General features: G+C 44.4%; 1 protein-coding gene across 1 annotated transcript in view; it reads right to left on the reverse strand.

The window, feature by feature from the left end:
* Positions 1 to 356: 356 nt before the first annotated feature.
* The window catches only part of plxna1b (plexin A1b), a 144684-nt gene continuing 126464 nt past the window's right edge, over positions 357 to 18576 (reverse strand). Inside the window, exons 20-31 of the mRNA XM_070902736.1 lie at positions 16813 to 16961; positions 14027 to 14283; positions 11009 to 11075; positions 8205 to 8351; positions 7626 to 7785; positions 7100 to 7203; positions 6666 to 6774; positions 4538 to 4728; positions 2208 to 2377; positions 1774 to 1986; positions 1533 to 1683; positions 357 to 638 (exon numbers count right to left, since the gene is read on the reverse strand). Coding sequence (XP_070758837.1) covers positions 543 to 638; positions 1533 to 1683; positions 1774 to 1986; positions 2208 to 2377; positions 4538 to 4728; positions 6666 to 6774; positions 7100 to 7203; positions 7626 to 7785; positions 8205 to 8351; positions 11009 to 11075; positions 14027 to 14283; positions 16813 to 16961 — 1814 coding nt within the window. The 3' untranslated portion in view covers positions 357 to 542. The remainder of the gene's footprint in view (positions 639 to 1532; positions 1684 to 1773; positions 1987 to 2207; positions 2378 to 4537; positions 4729 to 6665; positions 6775 to 7099; positions 7204 to 7625; positions 7786 to 8204; positions 8352 to 11008; positions 11076 to 14026; positions 14284 to 16812; positions 16962 to 18576) is intronic.

The following is an 18576-nucleotide window of genomic DNA, read 5'->3' on the forward strand; positions in this document are numbered from 1 at the left end:
TAGCATCCTTTAAAACTGTGACACCCGTTGGAGTCACATGACCTGGAGAGCCTCTCTCCATTGGCTCATCACAGATTGGTCCATCCTGCTAAATGAGGCCATATATGGAGTTCCTTTTTCCAGGCTTCCATTGTTTCTTTCCTGACCATCGCTTCATCACGACAAAACGTCTGAAATCAAAATCAAGCAAACAACAAACACCAACATCCACAATAATCAAATGCTGTCAGTTGACATGTTTCTCCATGTATGCATGTGTGAAAATGTCCGGTGTCCCAGTCTCTCACACAGACACCAGCCCACACACACCCTACGGGGCTGCAGACTAACACACACATACACATGTAAGCGTACACAGGCCCGCCCATCTCTGCCGAACCCCCCCCATTTTGCAGTATACTGCTTCAGTCCTTTTGCAGTTCGTCTGTCGTATTGTTGGGGGTTGGAGTTTTGTTTGTTGTCTGGGTGAGAGGAGCGAGGGAGAGAGACAGATGGAGAGGAGGAGTGAAGAGAAGGAGGAGATGGGAGCTGCTGGATGGTCCTCAGCTGGTCAGGGCCATTGTGTCGATGACCTGCTCCAGCTTGCTCCTCAGTCTCTGTCGCCTCGCCTGCTCGTCCCGCTCCAACGCTGACAAGATCTGAAGATGGAAAGGGGAGGAGGTCAGTCGATGTTACAATGTGCTCGCTTTTTCTTTCAAAACGTGGAGTCATTCTTCCCAAACAAGGCTGTCAGAGGACACCAACATCCCACCTGGCTGGTTCACACATACCGTACATTTTCATACAAGGCCGGGACTCAAATAATGGCAGAGGCTCAGATGAACAAATAAAGCTGGGTAAAAAAACTCCTGTAGCCTATGACACGGCCTCTCACATGGTAAATTCAACATATTGTACTTCCACAACACTGACTCCATCAGTGCAACAACAGAGTCAAGCCTTATTCACCTCTCTGCTGCTCTGAATGTGTTTTTTTTTTTGTTTGTTTTTTACAGAAATACCCGTTTCATCTACCTATTAATTCCACATTTCCGTTTTTCCTGACATCATGATATTAAGGTGTTGTCAATAAAGCTTAATACTTCCTGTACATTTTTCACATTAAATGCCTAATGATAGTGGGCAGGCTGAAAGACTTTTAATGTGAAAAATCTGCTGGAGTGAATGAAAACAGTATTTCTGTTAAAGAAGAGAGACCGAGAGCAGCAGAGTGGTGAGTATGACACGACTCTGTTGTTGTACAGTGGCCTGGCCACTCTTTGAGAATTTACGGCACAAACGTTAATGTGCTTTTCATGTACTTCATGTTTGCTTTTGGCCTGATCACGTCAACACTTTAACTGTTTTGGTTAACTGAAATCAGTATTTTTTAAACAAGTCGGGCTTTTCTTAGCCTCTTTTCTGGAACAACCTCCAGGATTGAGAAACACTCAACGCACTAACAAACCCTGGTATGACAAAAATAATACCTTTAAAAAGTACGTAGGTAAGGTGTAACTGTCATACATACTAAATGTCCTTAGGAATCTCACCTCATCCTTGTACTTGACAATGTATGAGTAAATCTCATGTAGGGCCGACATGCTATTGAACTGGTTGGCGTGCAGGCGCGACTGCTCAGCCAGGTAGGCACTCATGTCCTGGTCACTGATGGCCGGCATCCTGGAGATATCAGAGTAGTACCTGGAGGAAAAACAAAAACACAGTTTAGATCCTGACAAATGTTATTTAAAACAGCTTTAAGGCAAAACAAATGGAACATGTGTTGCGTACCTCTCTACCCAGTTCTTATAGTTGGGGATGTCTTTAGCGTAGAGCAGTTTGTTGGAAGGCGAGTCCTTCCCTAGTTTGTGCTCCGATGTTGAACAGGAGTCCATGAAGGTCTGAGCCACCACAGACAAGCAGGCATCTGTAATGCTGTTCTTGTGGATGTCAAAGACAAACTGGGGGTTCTTGATCACGTTCACCCAGAACCGCAGAGGAAGACTGGAGGGATTGAGAGGATAGAGGGATGACAGAGGAAGAGTTACACAGTTAGACGGACTTGAAAAACAAAAGAGGAGTCTGAGTGATAAAAATAGAAATAGAAACCCTGTACTTTCTGTTGCACATTTGCTGGCTTAGTTTTTCACAACACTAATGAGACACAAACAAGCTACCAAATACTCCCGATGATGCCCCCTCACAGCGTGCGCCCACAAACTCACCAGTTGCTCTTCCAAGTGTGCCGCACATCAGAGTCTGATATGGAGTGTTTGTCTGCCTGCTCATCCAAGAAGTCAAACATGTACTTGATGGCGAGAGGCAGGGCGCTTCCTCGGTGCGCTGTGCTGAAGATGGTCTCGAACAGGTCATCCACAAACTTCTGGAGCGTACCCTGAGCAGCAGAATCAACACTGGCTTAGTTAGTTTGCAAAAACCATTTGAAATTTCCTTGCATGTCCTTATAGAAGACAAATTATGATTTATCTCTTCAATGTTTCCATGTGCTGAACCTTCTTACAACAAGCTAGCCCACATCTTGTGTATTCTGGGGTAAACATTAGAGAAATGGTACAGAATAAGTCTCCTGTACATTATGAGTTATGATGCCACTAACAGCCTCTGCTTGCATATTCCTCTTTGCTGGTGATGGTCTGGCTGTAGGCGATGGCTGTCAGTAGCAGGTGTTTGAGAATGACAGTGCTTTGCTTTTAGTACTCCAACTTTCTGAGAGTTTGTGATGGTGCTGAGTGCTCAGTGTTCTTTACAGTACTTAGAATGGGGCCCAATGAGAGTTCAGCCTAAGGCTGCTCAGCAATGTTTTTTACCACATCACACAACTCCGGAGATTCTGAATCCTCACAAATTCCTCTGAAGTTGAAACGATTTCATATTTCCCACAAGCGTTCGGCGCGTTCGTTTCCATCTTCAAGCATCCAGGCCACCTTTTACAAAACCTTATTTAAACCAGCCAGAAGTTGAATCTGCAGTTTTGTTTTCGTTCACAGATCCACAAATCAGCTTCCTAAACACACAAAGCTGTGGGGCTGTAATAAATAAGAACACACTGCAGCGCTCCAAGTTCCCCCATTGTCTTCCTCTGGCTTGCATTTCCCAGTCGAGCTAGCATTGATGCCGCTAACCTTGCACTTTCCTACCTGGAGCTTGAACAATGGAAATCTCGAGCTAATGAGTGAAACATCGGGGGAGAGGAAGTGCCAGGGTGAGCTGAATCACCAAGATAGTTAGTACTTGCAAATGAGAACAAAAGCCTGACACTGTTAGTAGACAGTATAGGCAACTGCTGTGTGTTTGCATTCATAAGCTATTTGTTAATGTGTGCGATTGTGTGCAAGCACATTTGGAACAAAACAGCTGGGGTCCATGTGTGTTCTGTGTATAAGGTGTGACAGAACGACATAAAGGAAGAGCAACGTACTGTGGATACAAGTGCACTCCAGAAACTTCTCCCGTTGCTGACTATTTATTAAGTTTATGTTAGACACTTTGTGGACCCAAAATATACAAATTAGGCTTTTCTTGGAGCTAATAAACACATGTGTAATTACATACTTGTCTATGGTTTTTAAAGTGAATGAAATCCTGAAATAATGACTGCCCGCATGGCTCAAAAGAAAAAGCTGCTCATGCTCGAGAGGAAATGTGAACCCAAATGGGCGAATTTCAAGCTTCATTTTACAGATGGACATTTTGTATGCTTTCTTGAGTTGGTGCTAAAGTGCAGTTTGTAGAAAATAAGGCAAAAACAAAACAATAACAAGATTCTGTGAGAATTTGAGATTACTAATGATTAACAACCACGTAGGCCTATTAATCCTAATATGATTTTTCATGCTATTTTAAACTAATCCTTATTAATTTAATAAAAATATGAATATAAACAAACCTGAGATACATCCAGCTGAAACCTTTGTGTTGTAGGACATGTGTGCGTTACACCATACACAAGAATAACCTAACCTCTCTCAATTTCTCTTGAAACAGCTCTGATAAAGATGCTAACATTGTCCCATTTCACAAAACATTCCAACAGTGATGGCAACTCAATCACACTCAACGGGGGTTAACAACTTAGTCAGGGATGAAATACACGTTGGCTGATCGCTGTTTCTCCAGTACATCAATACAAACACTGAGCCCGACTCCAAATAACCTTTCAGATCGTCATCTGAAGATGCGCAGGTTCCACACTGTGGTCTGGAGGACATTAAGGAATTTGGTGAGTAATGATCGCAGGCTAAAGGCATGGGCCTAAAAGCCCCGAGGCCACCAACAGAGGGCCCAGTAACACCAACCAAACAACTCAATAGTCAAAGGTCAACCTCCTAATTAAGACACACGCGCTCATTCCTGTGCATATGTGTGTCCTTGTGCAAAAGGTTATGAAAAATGTTAATGAGCTTTGAGACCACCACCAAACAAAGGTCAGGGGTAGGGGCTGCTGGTGGAAGTGGTCTACATGACAGGGATGTGGTGGAGTGGGCTTTTTGGCTGAAGGTGTGTGTGTGTGTGTAAATCCACAGCTTCTGGATACCTTGGTGGCCAGCAGTCTGGTCAGGTAGATCTCAGAGACCATCTTGCTCCCTCTGTCCCCTTCCCTCTGGTCTGAGTGGTCGTGGTTCTTGACCAGGTGCCACAGTTTGGTGCCGCTCTCGAGGTCGGGGGTGATCATGGGTGTTCGGGAGCGCAAGCTGTCTGGACTGCTGGCCGTCCTCAGCATACTCTCTGGAAGGAGGATGGAGGGAGAGTTGAGTCAATGGGCCAAAAAATAACAGTAAGAAAGGAGACACAAATGTGGAGTTGAACATGTGTTTTGTAATACTAGTTTGTATTTTTTTTATTTAAGCATCCTGGGATGAGGAGGTAAACAGGAAGTACAGACATCAAGGTTATGTGCAGAACTGCTGCTCTGATGGAATATAGTGATGAATGGGAGTCTTTTTATGAGCATGCAAAACAGATTTGGCTTTGACACAAGACACATTTTAGATGAGTCTTACAATAAAGTGCAATCTAATCTAACCCACAGACTAGACTAAGAGTCAGTGTCTCGCACAAGGTCACTTCAGCAGGCCCAATGCTTGCTGGGGGTTTGAACCAGTGGACTCTGGTGGAGAAGGCAAGGGTATTATTAGACCATACCCTGGTGCCACGCTGTAGTTTATATAAAAGTATAATTCACTTAGTCTTTATCACTACTTCAAGGGGAACAACCTATAAATTAAGATACCTAGGTATAAAAAAACATGAATAATAGATCTGAGGCAGCCACAGAGAGCAAAATCTCTCTGTGAAGTTAAAAGCATTTCTGAAAGGTGACAGCTTCTTCTACTTGCGTGTCACTCTTTCATTCCAGAATAAATTTGTCTGTCACTCTCTCTCTCTCCTGCTCCCTCCTTCCCTCCCTCCCTCCCTCCCTTTGTTGGACAGTGATCCCCTATTTTGTGACACAGAGCATTACGCTTTCAGTTTGAATGCTTGTCACTTCCGTGACAAAGCAGGGAAGGATTGAGAGGTTCAAAATGTCAGGAGAGAATGTGAACCAGGGACGTACGCAGGGAGTGTGATGGGGGTGTTAGTGGGTATTTATGTGTATGTCACGGTGGCAGAGCTCAGGAACAGAGTTACTGCACACCAGAGAAGGATTATAAAAAACTAGAAACGAAAGATGAAAAAAGTGATAGTGAGAAACAAAAGGTCCACTTCACACTTTATTAAAATGCATTTCCATCACACATATCGGAACTTTAACTTTATATAAAATACATTTTCTGCATTGGACCTCACAGCTACACCGTCCACTGCGGTGAACAATCGCAGTGGTATATGTGGTCTGGAGAGGCCCTGGCTAAATCACACGTTGGAGGTTAAAGGATCACCCAAAATGCAACAGGCTGCTGCACGTCACACACCCATTATTCACAGTGGCAGAGCTAATTAGCTATCTGTGACATAAGTACACACTGGATCAGCATTGGTTCCAGTACAATTTGGTCCTGCTCACATACAGGGCGTAAACAGTAGGGGTGCCTTGTAAATCTCCTGCTACAAAGTGCGCTATACAGTGCAGTACATTTCTTGGTTGGACGCACTCATGAAACCATGTTTACATTCACAAGGCAAAATATGCCTGACCTTTTTCCAATGTGCTTCTTCAATTAGCCTTGGATTAATCTACAAGTGGCTTTCATGTATTTTTGGCATGTGAGGTAAAAAGGGGATCAGACAGACAGGAATTGAGCAGCAATAAAGAGCTTGTCAGTAAAGGAGCTGGAGAGCCACCAAGCAACTAGGCACTGATGCTAAAACCAGCCACTCTACTTGATGTCAAACTGCGCTGCTGACAGCTGTCATGCATATCACTCTCTGTGGGATGTACAGTATGAGGGGAATCGACAAGAAAAATTAAATATATAAATATATAAATATTATTTATATTTGATTCTGTTAATAAATGTACATTCCAAGTTATTTTCCAGTTCTTCCAGTCAGCAGCATCATATATTCGAAAATTAAAAACCTACAAGCCAGAATTCATCTGAATGCAATATAGGCATTCTGCTTTCACTGGTATCTTCTTAGAAACGCATTTGCACATATTATGAAACGAGGGCACACATACATACACTACATACAGACAAAACACACACAAGCACACACACCTTCTCTCGTACCGTATCTGCTGAGGGACTTGGTGAATGTGGAGGAGTTGGAGATGTTGTAGGCCGAGTTCTGTTTAGGCACCAGGGCGATCACTGAACCATCTGTCACCTGAAACAGGACCATGATCAGTTACCACAGCACGAAACTTCCAGCAGCAAGATTATACTCCAACCTCATGAACTTTGCTTTACAAGTTGCTACTTTACAAAGCACTAAAAGTGTAAGTGGCATATTTTAAAAATGATGTGTATCTTATTTGCGACAAAACACAATGTGAATAAATATGACAACTGCTACATTGTTTCAATGGGCTGAAATAAACCCAAAACAATGATAACTATAACTCCAACTACAGTACATGAATGGATTTGAAAGCAAAGGTGATATTGTTCAGGCATCATGGGATTTATGTTGTGCTTTAGCGGCGGGTTACCTGGTAGTGAGCCAGAGTGTTGAGCCTCTTCCAGTCATTGTCTATCTTAGTGGTGACATCCTCGTCCTGAAGGATGATGCGAGCCATCCTGCCCTGCCGCCATTCTGTCACACACACACACACACACACACACACACACACACACACACACACACACACACACAAAGGAAACACAGGTAAGGCTGTGTATATAAAGAGAGAAATGGGACCTGGATTGCATAGATACACTCACCAAAAACTCTCCTCTCTCTCCTCCAAACAAAAGTAATTGGTGTGACTTAGGATGCAGACAGCACAGTTCATTGACTGAATAAATTAAAATGGGTATAGAGCTTAATTCTAGGGACTTTTGGACCCTGACTTGAATTTATTTTTGTACAGAATCACTTCTCCTGTCTGAAGGGTCCCATGCTGCTTCAGAGAGCCCTTGAAACGATTCCCTCTTTACCCACTTTAGTAGTGCACCTGTGCTCGGAGTGTATACTGTGTGTGTGTGTGTGTGGGGCAGTTCTCTCTCTCTCCTTACCCAGGTCCATATCGGAGGCCTTTGGTCTCTGGGAGTATGGTGTGCCCTTGTACACGGCATCCAGCAGCTTCTCCTTCACCTGCGTCACTGTGTCACAGTTCAGGCTCTTCACCGTCACCTCTGGAGCGTTCTCGTTCTCCGGGTTCACGCAGTGCAGCGTCTATAGAGGCAGAGGTCACAGGGCAAAGGGCAGAGGTCACATTAAGACCAGGAGGTCAGCACAGACTTGGAGTGTTGACCATGGATGTGTGGAAGCGCGACCCTGCAGTGATTTTTAACATGCAAACAAACACTTCATACAGCAGTTTAGAATCAATATTCAACTGCGAAACAGTGAACATGTACTGTGGCTCTTCATGAATGCATTTCATCAGAATTAAAGGTTTATTATTTGTTTCCACCTATTTGATGTGTAAAGGCTCAAGCAAAATGGTCCCTGATTTAGCAAGTAAGGCTTTCCAAGAATACTGGGCACATTAAATCCATGCCAATGTACTGTCAATCAACTGCATCTGTTTTACACTATCTGACACCAGATGTGTGGTCCACCCGTCTGTGTCCATAAATATGTGTACTGACCAAAGTCTTGTAGTCAATCTGCTGCCTGATGAGTTTGTCCTCGCTGAGGGAGTAGCGGGCCTCTCCCGTGATCGAGTCTATTGGTCCCTTTTCCATTTGCTGCTTCATGGCGCAGTACAGCATGAAGAGAGGCTCGCCAGCGCACTCCTGGAAACAGAGAGAGGAAGCGGTAGAAGGAAGTAGGAAGAGGGAGGCAGGTAGAAGTGAAAGGGCGAGAGGAGGATATATGAAAAGAGGAGCACAAGGAGAGGGAGACAGATTGTTAAAATGCAAACTATGAATGCAACTGTGCAAAAACTTTACCTACAAAAAAAAGCATGCAACAGCAAAAAGTGCGTAGCTTTGCTGAGCAACTCTCCAATTATATTTCTAATCTTCTTTAAGCCAACCACAGGCAGAGCAGTAAAGGACAGGGCCATGGCCTGTGTTGGCTAACAGCACTGAAAACTGACACAGAACAACACACACACACCATTTCTCTCTCTCTCTCTCACACACACACACACACACACACACACAAGCTTCTCCCCTGTGCCTCTTCTTTGAGAAAAAAAAAACACCTTTGTAAATCTGTGTGTGTGTGTGTGTGTGTGAGCAAGAAGGAGAGGAAAGTGTGAGTGTGAGTGAGTGGCAATTGATGGAGGAGTTAATAGAAGGTTAACGACTGAGGGGTGAAAAACGCTTGGAGAAGCACTTTGGTGTGTGAGACGTGTCAACCAGGCAACGAGCACTGGGATGTTGGGCCCCCGTCTCTCTCTCTCTCTCTTTTTCACTCACTCGTTCTGCTGGCCTGCCATCTGAGCTCTGCATGCTTGTACAAATTCTCTGTTGTGTAAAATACTGGATCATTTCTCATCTTCAGGCATGTATAGATGCAACCTGTGAAAGGGGGTCACGAGAAGACGTTGCTTCATTTTAAAGGGTCACCAACACAAAGGTTGGGAACCAAGGCTGCACATTACTCACATCACAATACATTTCTAAATGTTCAAATTCAAGCTGTTTAACCGATGATTCACTTCATTTTCTACGTGTCCTTCAAAGCTTTGATGTGCCTTGAGGCAGAGGGAGTGTGTCGCGAGTCCCCCTTCAGCTGGGCATGTCCGTGCATCAACACGTGTCAGTCATCTTAGTGAGCTGTCAGATGAACTCTGTGGGATAATCTAGCACTGCCTGCTGCCTATGGAGAAAACACTGCGTGCCGGCTGGCGTCCTCTCTGTCTAACAGCATACAAACCAGCTCTGTGCGGCATCTCATCCCTTCTGTCTCTTTCAGACAGAGTGGAAAAGCAATACTGATGCTCCACGTTTATGAGAGTGTCACGTCTGATGTACATTTAGCTTTGCTTCACTGACTTCAGTGTCCTGTTGCCACTATTATAAAATATAACATTTTATTCAGTTCATTATAGTGTTACAATAACATTTTCATACAGCATCCTAAAACATTTTTACTCAAAGCAACACACAGCACTTCAGGTGCAGAAATAGAGAAACCACGTGACTCCCCACTCTCTCAAACAAGCCAGTGCACCGGAGGACAAGTGAACCCTCAGAATAGGCTAATGGATAAAAGGATTTTTTCTTACTCCTGTTCCCTTTGGTAGGTAAAAGCTTCATCTATTTCCTCCCTTTGAACAACTACTTGACCTTTACCCATCTTTATTCACACCTGGCTGAACCTTGAAATTGTTCCAGGCCTTTCTTTTATGTGACCCCTAAAAACTCAGGAGAGAGAGCGAGAGAGGAGCTGAATTGCAGAGGTTAGATAAAAGCTGGGTTGGTAACCTTGCTGCTAGCTACAGCAAGTCTTTCAGTACTCATTTTTCCCAATCCCTCCATCCCTCCCTCTCACTTTCCCTTGCACTCTTTGTTCCATTTTTCATTTGAAAAACTTTTTTTCACATCCCCAGCACTTCCTCTCATTCATCCAAAACCACTTCAGACAATTTCTCTCTACATTCTTCCACCTTTTTCTTCCACTGTCTCTGTTGTTTTTGTCTTGTCTAAAGTTCATAAACACAGCTGTTTAAAAAGATTCCCTGGTAACCCACTCCCCTGTCTCTGAACCCAACTCTGGCTGTCCACTCTCACATTTGGAGCCAAAACACACACATATGCATGCACACACAGATGCTAACTGGGACCCCCAGGGGCTTGGCTGGTTCGCTGTCCACCAGAATGCCTGTCCTGGCGGGGGTTTAAGGCCCCGCTGCTAACTGATTAGCTGCAGCCATGTTTGAATGTTGAGAATGCGAGTGTGGAAACAAGAATTTAGCACAGTTTAAGCCTCAATAATTCTCTCTGATTCCATATCAGAGGAACAGGAATTCAAAAAAGAGAAAGAAAACATACAGACGCAGAGACAGACAGACAGACAGAGAAATGAGAGAATGCATTTGTGTAAGATCTCTGGCTTCCTCTTTTGCTAAGCCCTAAAGCTCTGAAGAGGGATACAAACACACACACAGACACACACACACTTTCCTGGCTGTAAAAGAATCCGGCAAGGGACACAAAGAGAGGACGGGTTAGTGCGACAGGCTACGGCGATCCCAACAACATGACCAGCTGTGTCTGAACAGCGCTCCAGATTTCAGATTCTTCAATTCGGAGAAAGGAGAATTTACCACATGAAAGGCAGAGGTAAGGAATAGGTAGCCTGCTGCCTCTGCCTTATCTAATGCTGCAGCTGTGAGTGTGTGTGTGTGTGTTAGTGAGGCATCTTTCTATTCTCAAACAGCAACGGTATTAGTATTACTTCAAAAGTTGTGTGTGTGTGTGTGTGTGACAGACAATTTTACCTTGAGGAACTTGTAAAGCAGGAAGGTGAACCAGTTGGTGAGCATCTTCTCAGCGACTGACTCCGTCCTGGGAGGGAGATGAAAGGAAGGGGAAGAGAAAGGAGAAGGTGAAGGTGAGAGGGAAATAACAGAAATAGAAAATTAGAGGGTGACAGGGAAATGATGGGAGTGAAGTCTAAGAAGGATATTTTTTCTTTTTTTGCCACCACCTCACGAAGCACATAAAACCTCTGCACAAGACACTGGGAGGTTTTTGGAGTCATCCCAAACGGCTCGTCCCTGTTTCAACAAGCACACCCAAACAAGCCCCCCCAACCCAACCCCCCTGGCTACAATCTGTGGGCATAAACCAACACTTTCATCACGGGGGAAAAGGCATTTAAGACTTGCTCGCACATCAAAGAGAACACACGGCATTATCAGTCGTCGTACGGTTTGCCTTCAAACAACTGAGCCCTTTCCCCTGCTCTCCTTCAACCCCCCCAACCCCTCACATGCAAACAAATTAACTTGCCAAAACAAACCCCTCCATTTCTTCCATTGTTTCACGCCGCCCCTCCATCACATCTTTTTTTCCCCCTCCAAGCTAACCCACCCGTCTTCATTAAAAATACAGCAATTAGTATAATTCGCTAACTTCTCTCGTTAATCACAAACCTGCCGTGTAATGAGGGGAACCTCTGCACGTGCGCGCTCTCGAGCAGACACACGTGAACAACCGGCGAACGAAAAACAAGAGCAATTAAAAGGCATTGTAATTACGGACTTATTGCGTCTAATTTGTTAAACAGCTGAAAGGGAGACCGGCACTAAGGATGTGTGGGGGGAGAAGCGGGAGGGCCAAAAAGAGATTATTTCTCCCTCTCCGTCATCGTCCTCCTCGCTTTCCACCATCCTTCCTTTTCACATTAGAGAGAAACACGAAGACTGCTTAATTATCCATTCCTTGTTTTCTCTTAGATGAATAGGGGATGCATCAAAGCTAACTGGAATTTTTCTTGAGTCTTCTGCTGGGTTACTGGGTTGTCTAACTGGGCCACGTTCCCGCACTTCTAGTAAATATTAGTCTTTTTTGTCATTAGCAAGCCACAAGGTGCAAAAAGGTGAAGAAAGGCACATTCTGTTGAGAAATGACAGCACAGGAAAATATTTTCTTGTCAACTTTGCACAGAAATTCTGCTTTTTTTGCAATGACAATTGAGGAATAGTAAGGGAATGAGTGAAAATGCAGGAAACTAGGCCAATGTGCTGGTGAAACCAGTGAAGGCCTGTAGCATGAACAAGACGTGAACTCCTACGCTTCCGCAAGCCTCCCCGTTTGACTGTTGAGTGTTGTTTGATGTATGCGGTGCAGTTTTTTTTTTCATGGCTGTCAGCAAAATATAACGGATGAAAGATGAGGCAATAGGGAACAGAGGGGATAGAGGACGATGGAGGCGAATACACCTGGACAGAACACGCTGTTGGGCATGTCAGGACGCATAGTGGGCGACTTGTAACATCATCTCATTCAGGGAGACGACGTCCCTGCACCCATCGTTCCAAAACTTTTTAAACATGTCCTAAACAAGAGGAGGGATTGATGCAGTCTGAGCCTATAATGTACAAATCAAACTAAATGCACCCAAGCATTATTTTACCACAAGAGAAGGTCTTTCTCCTGTGCCTTTCTCTGTATATATATGTGTAAAAGAAATGTCTTAAGTCTATCTATTGCAGGAAAAAGACCAAAACAGGGCGAACCATGTGTAATAATTGCCGAGCTTATTAACGCCGGCTCCCGAGGCTAGTGTAGTTAGCAGGGACAGCGTGTTGTGACCGAACGCCCCAAGAGGGGATTGGAAAAGGCTTCACACAGGCACACTGGCTGAGAGTCATTTATTTGATTAGATTTTTAATTAAATATCTCTCAGAGGAGAAGGAGGAGAGAAAAAAAAAACATAACTTTTTTATCATTTAATGTCTAATTCCAATTTATTTGGAGACAGGCCATTTCTCTAATTGTGTCTTTCCTTAAATACGTGTATCTTTTCCTGCCCGACTGTCTGCAGCAGCTCATTTTCCCTTCTCTTTCTCCCTCTGCCTATCTGCTCTCTCACCATATTGCACCTTTCCACCGTCCTACAGCCTCTCTATTCTTTTTTCCTCTTCTCTCTCTCCCCCCATGTTTCTCCTTCCATCAATTTGCCTCCAGCCCAAGTCTCCCTCTAGACATTTTGCCCTCTCTTTCTGTCAATCACCATCAGCCTCCCTCCCTCTGCTCCATTCTACCTTTCTCTTGCTGCTTCTTTCACCTCGTGTTCTTTCCCTCCTCTGTGGCTCATCTTCCCCTTTTCCCCTTTACCAATTCTTTCTCTCTCTATCCCTCGCACCCTCCCTTGTAAATACTTCTCCTCTCTCCATCTACATCCCCTCTCTACCTTCCTCACTGTGTGTGTGACGGAGGAGAGGTCGGTCTGTCTGACTGCGGCTCCGTTGGGAGTGTGTGTGTGCTCAGGGGTGTAATCCTCTCTGACAGGGACAGGGTTGAGAGTTAGAGACGAGGTAACGTCACATAGGCCTCTAAAAGCTACAGTCCCTGTCCACTGCCCTGCTGCTCCGTAACTTCAGCTCTATGAGAAAAAAATAATCACTCGACATCGTTACAGAGCACCAGCTTCTCTTTTCTATCAATTTCCGTTCTCTTCCTATTTTAGCACCATTAATGAGCATAACTATCTGCTTGGTTTTGTGCATTACCACCAGCATGACAACAGGAGGGCAAGAAAAATGGAGAACAATGACGAGTAACATAACTTCTTTGTTGTTTTTGTTTTTGTTTTATGAAACGTTCAAGGTGCCCACTTTCAGTAGGGTGCCTCTTTTCAAGGACGCCCTGAACCAGTGAGAAGTATGATAAACAAAGGGACGTAACCTCAAACTCAACCCCCAGTGGGGAAACTATCTGTGCACGTGTGACATGTTTTTGTGCGGCGTCCGAGCCAGTTTCAACCCCTCTCTCCCTCCCTGTTTTCCTACCTCCTGAGTAGGAGCTTCGGGTGGTTCTTGCTCTCCAGGTTTTTGTCGATGAGGTCAGACAGGAGCTGTTTGAGGACGCCCGTGGCGTACTCCATCTCCCCCTGCAGTGCCGTCATGATGAGGGAGGCCACGTTGCCCCGGTCTCGCATCGAGAAGGACCGCTGCGCCTCCAAGGTGCGGATGAAGGTCAGCAGGAAGTGCTTTTTGGTCAGCAGCTGGCCGAACAACGTCAGGGCCTTCTCCACGTTAGCCGGGACCTGGAGATGAGGGGACGGAGGTGATGATGGAGAGGAGTGTGAGGAGAGGAGGAGAGGGACGGCGGACGTAGGAAAAGTAGCCATTGGTTGGACATGGGGAGGAGAGAATGAAAGGGAGGCATGGGTGGAGGGAGGGAAAGAAAGTAGTGTAAAGGGAGCAGGAAATAAGGTGGAAGGGAAGAGGAGAAAGAAAAGGAGGGAGTAGAGTGCAAGGAAGGGGGGGGGAGTTTGAAGGAGAGAAGATACAAGGAGAGAGTTGACAGGAAGGAGGAATAGGAAAGAAATAAGGCATTAGAGGTAGGGAGATACAGAGAAGAGTGAAGAGTAGGGGCGGATAAAGGGGTTGAGATCAGGATGAAAAGGAGGATGTGGAAAAAAGAATTGGTTGTGAGTTATAGTTGAGAAATGAGTTAATGAGTATGTGTGAGAATGAGGAATATCAGATGAAGGGTATATTGACAAAAGAGCCACATGCCCACACACACACACACACACACACACACACACACACACACACACACACACACACACACACTATATTCTATTCTATTCCATGTCTACATTAGGGTTGGGTGATCATTTCTATTTTCAAATCGTCCAATCGTGGTTACTCCAATCGGCAGGGGGGGGGGGGGACTTAGTCTTAGTGTGAAAGAAAAAAGTGAGTTTTTGGGGATATTATGGGTGTTACCCAGATTTCAAAGGTGAGCCTAAGGATATTACACAGCCTATGTAAAAGAAAATCTATTAAAAAGAAATGTCTCCTCTATTCAAACAACGATTCCCTTTTAAAGTGCGTGCAACAATATCACAGCGTCATGTCCCGTTTAACATTATTATCTTACCTTTAATATCACAATCCAAATCATATCCATAAGGTTAAATACTCTTATGGAGCGGGGGGTGTCAGACCCATGGAAAAGAGACGGCAAACTGGTTTGTAATTAAGGATTTAAAATTCACTCGTGCTGATTAACGGGGCTCAGCGGGTGGACATGTTGCTCCACCACAAACATCTCTAAATGCTAGGGCGCAGATTCTAGAGACTGTAAGTTAGTTCAAATCTTTATATCGGAGTAGGAAAAATGTAAAATTTCCCCCCGGGGATCAATAAAGTATTTCTGATTCTGAGGAAAACCCAATTGTCGATCATCTCTTAAATCACTGATATCCGAGCCTGATGTACATCTGGATGCATTCATAAAACAAGGCTTTCAAGGTTTGCACTCTTGTTTTACTACCTATTATTGTGCAAATGCTTTTCCCCAGTTCTCTCTCTCTCTCTCTCTTTACCTCCCTCCATCCCTCACCGCTCCCCTTTCCACAGATTCTCTCCCTGTCTCAAAGCAGCGAGGGAGAGCAACAGAGGTTTGAAGTGAGAATGTGAGCTTCATGCTGTAATAAGAAATTGATCTGCCTGCTAGCGCACTACTGTGGCCTGTGATTGCCTGGGCCATACAAATGAAAATCCAATGTCGTGCTACACTATCCCTTTGGAATACAGTTGATAGCACGAGCAGATACTGAATGTCTCAAAGCCCCCTCGTCCCTGCAGCCGCCACCTTACATGCATGTCAGCCGAGTGTGCGTTTCCATGTGATGTATGTGTGTGATGTCTAATGTGTACAGAGAAGTGACGAAAGCAAGTGTGCATAGTGCGTTACGGTGTCCACACACAGCCGAGGTTCATGTGAGTGATAGAGTGTTCCCTCTTGAGAAAGGAGCACTAGTGGAGGGGAGAGTGTTTTATTGAACGTGTGAACATTGCTTTTTCAGGAGCCTCAAACAGGCTTGGTCCTGTAGAGGCAATCTATCACTTGTACCAAGACTTAGTGGAGCTCAGGCATTGCTTACTCCCCCCAAAAAGAACCTTCCCTTTACTGTATTACATCAAACTGGAGCTTGCCCTGAGAGTTACTTCCCCCACAAGTTATTTTGTCTTACTAGTTTCAGCTTCAACCCTCTCCTGCCTCCTTGACTAAGAAGCGGTTGAAGATGAAAGACGTTGGTGGACATGTTCATAGTCTTACCTCAGCTACATCAAATAAATCTCCAGAACTTCCAATTTGCATTTTATTAATCGTTCTAGAGTTTCCCCTTTCTCGCTCCCTTTTGGTCTCTATGTGGAGGAGTACATTTCAGCCCTCTAAATCCTATACTGATCAAACTGTAGTACAGATAGAACAGACTTTAAAAGGAATAACCCTTTTTGAAGCTGTAGAAATGAGTTTGGAAAAGAGAAAAAAAAAACCATCAAAAAATGCTGGAAAACTTGCAGATCAAAACAAGAATCTCCACTGGTCCATTTATGCTTTTTTCTTCCAGGCACACTGTTCTCCCAAACTTTCTGAATTCTCAAAAAAAGAAAACTTTAACACACAAAATGCAGACAGCTGATGAGTTTGGTTCTTTTTTCTTCTCGTTATTCACCAAAGTCCTTGCTTAAAATCTCTAGCACATACACACAGAACAACTTTCATTCATTCATTTAGTGGTAGTGTGCATGTGAGTGGAGCGCTCTCTACTGACCCGTACCTCCATCTCCTTGAGCACAGGGTGGTCCTCTATCCCAGGAAAGAGGACCCTCATGGCGTAGGTGCGGTAGTCCAGGAAGGGGATTCCTGCTCCGTCCAGCTCCTGAGTGAGTTCATGGATGTCGGTCTGCAGCTCCGCAAAGGCTGCACAAAGGAGACAGGAGAATGGTTACAAATATATCAAGAAGTTTTGTGACGAACAGATTTCTGGGGATTAAATCACACAGGAATGAAAAATACATATTTTTTTTATAGCTCTAGTCTTCAAAGTTGATTTATTTTCTGTGATACCTTTGGTAATAATGGCGTTCAGCTTTCTGTCAGCAGTGGCCCAACACAAAACACTCATTTAAAGGCACTTAATGACTGAGACCTGTTTTACTTGCTCTAGCATCTATTTATCCCAAACAAACCACTGCCTCTATAAGTGTAAAACGCATCTCTTCCTCTGCAGAGGAAGAATTTAGATGCAAGACTTGGGAATTCAAAGTGGTCATTACCGGCTAAAACACTATTTTTAGTCGTGTTCTCAAGTAATGATTATTATTTTTTCTTGTCCCAAAAATGGGAACTTCAAACATTAAAGGATCCACAAAAAAGAGAAGAAAGGATGAGAACTCAGTGCAGAACAGTCAAACTTAAAACACCTGCAAAAAGTTGAAATCAACTCTAGAGCCAGTCTTTAAACTTGACGTCTACTGTTCAACCGATTTTCCGAAACAGCATGTTTTAGAGTAGAAAAGGGCAGAACAAGTGAAACTGAGGAGAAGGTGGAGGCGTGTGGAGGAGTAGCAGTGAAAAGCAGCATTATGCGATCGCTCTGTGCTGAGAGCAGAGAGGAAGATGGAGGGAAGGAGGATTGAGGAAAGCGTGGTACTCGGTGGCTGGAGGGGAGTTCAGGATGGAATTGCACACAAGAACATGAGCACTGTGAGTACACACACACATTACACGCTGCCACCTCACACTTTTCCTGTCTTGCCCCACAGCTGAACACATAACCTAGTGCCCAGATGATTTATGTGAGTGCATGTGTCAAGGTTTTTACACATTTTCCATTCCCAGCGAACGTGGTGTGTGTGTTTTGACCCCATTCTGTATACTCCAGTGGCTTCACAAGTCACATGTGGAAGGAACAAATGGGATCAAATCCATTCTCTCACTCACATCCCATACAATAGTGCAAATAGCTAATGCTTTCGCTGTACCGCCTTGATTCTATGTTATAAATATAAAACTCCCCTGAGAAGAAAATATACAGCTATACAGTTCCATTAACTCGAATGTACGTGTGTGTGTGCCCTTTAGCGTCATCCAAAATACACCAACACATGGAAACACAACCCAAACAAATAACGAACCAAAGCCCAGACTAACAGATGGCTTGTGTCACCCTATCCCTCTCTTCCTATCTCTCTTTTTCTCCCTCTTTCTTCCCTTCAAAGTGACATCTTAGGGGTCACCTCTCTCTCCCCTATGGTTGCCTCTCCTCTGCTACATCCCTCCATCCTTCTGTTTTTTCCCCCCCTCTTGTTGGTTCCCTCGTGCTGTCCGTCTCTCTCTGCATCTCTAATCGGTCTCTCCTTCTCTACCCCGCCCCATCTCTTCTCTCCATCTCTTTTCTTTCATCTGTCTTTAAAGTCAATCATTTCTGTTTCTGAACAAAAGTCCTCCTTCTATTTTTCCCACATAATCTAATCACGTCCCTTCTTTTCACTCCATGTTGTCCTTCTCCTTCTTCAACCAAATATTTATATAG

This window comes from Enoplosus armatus, chromosome 3, assembly GCF_043641665.1.
Source record: "Enoplosus armatus isolate fEnoArm2 chromosome 3, fEnoArm2.hap1, whole genome shotgun sequence".
In the NCBI taxonomy this organism is placed as follows: domain Eukaryota; kingdom Metazoa; phylum Chordata; class Actinopteri; order Centrarchiformes; family Enoplosidae; genus Enoplosus; species Enoplosus armatus.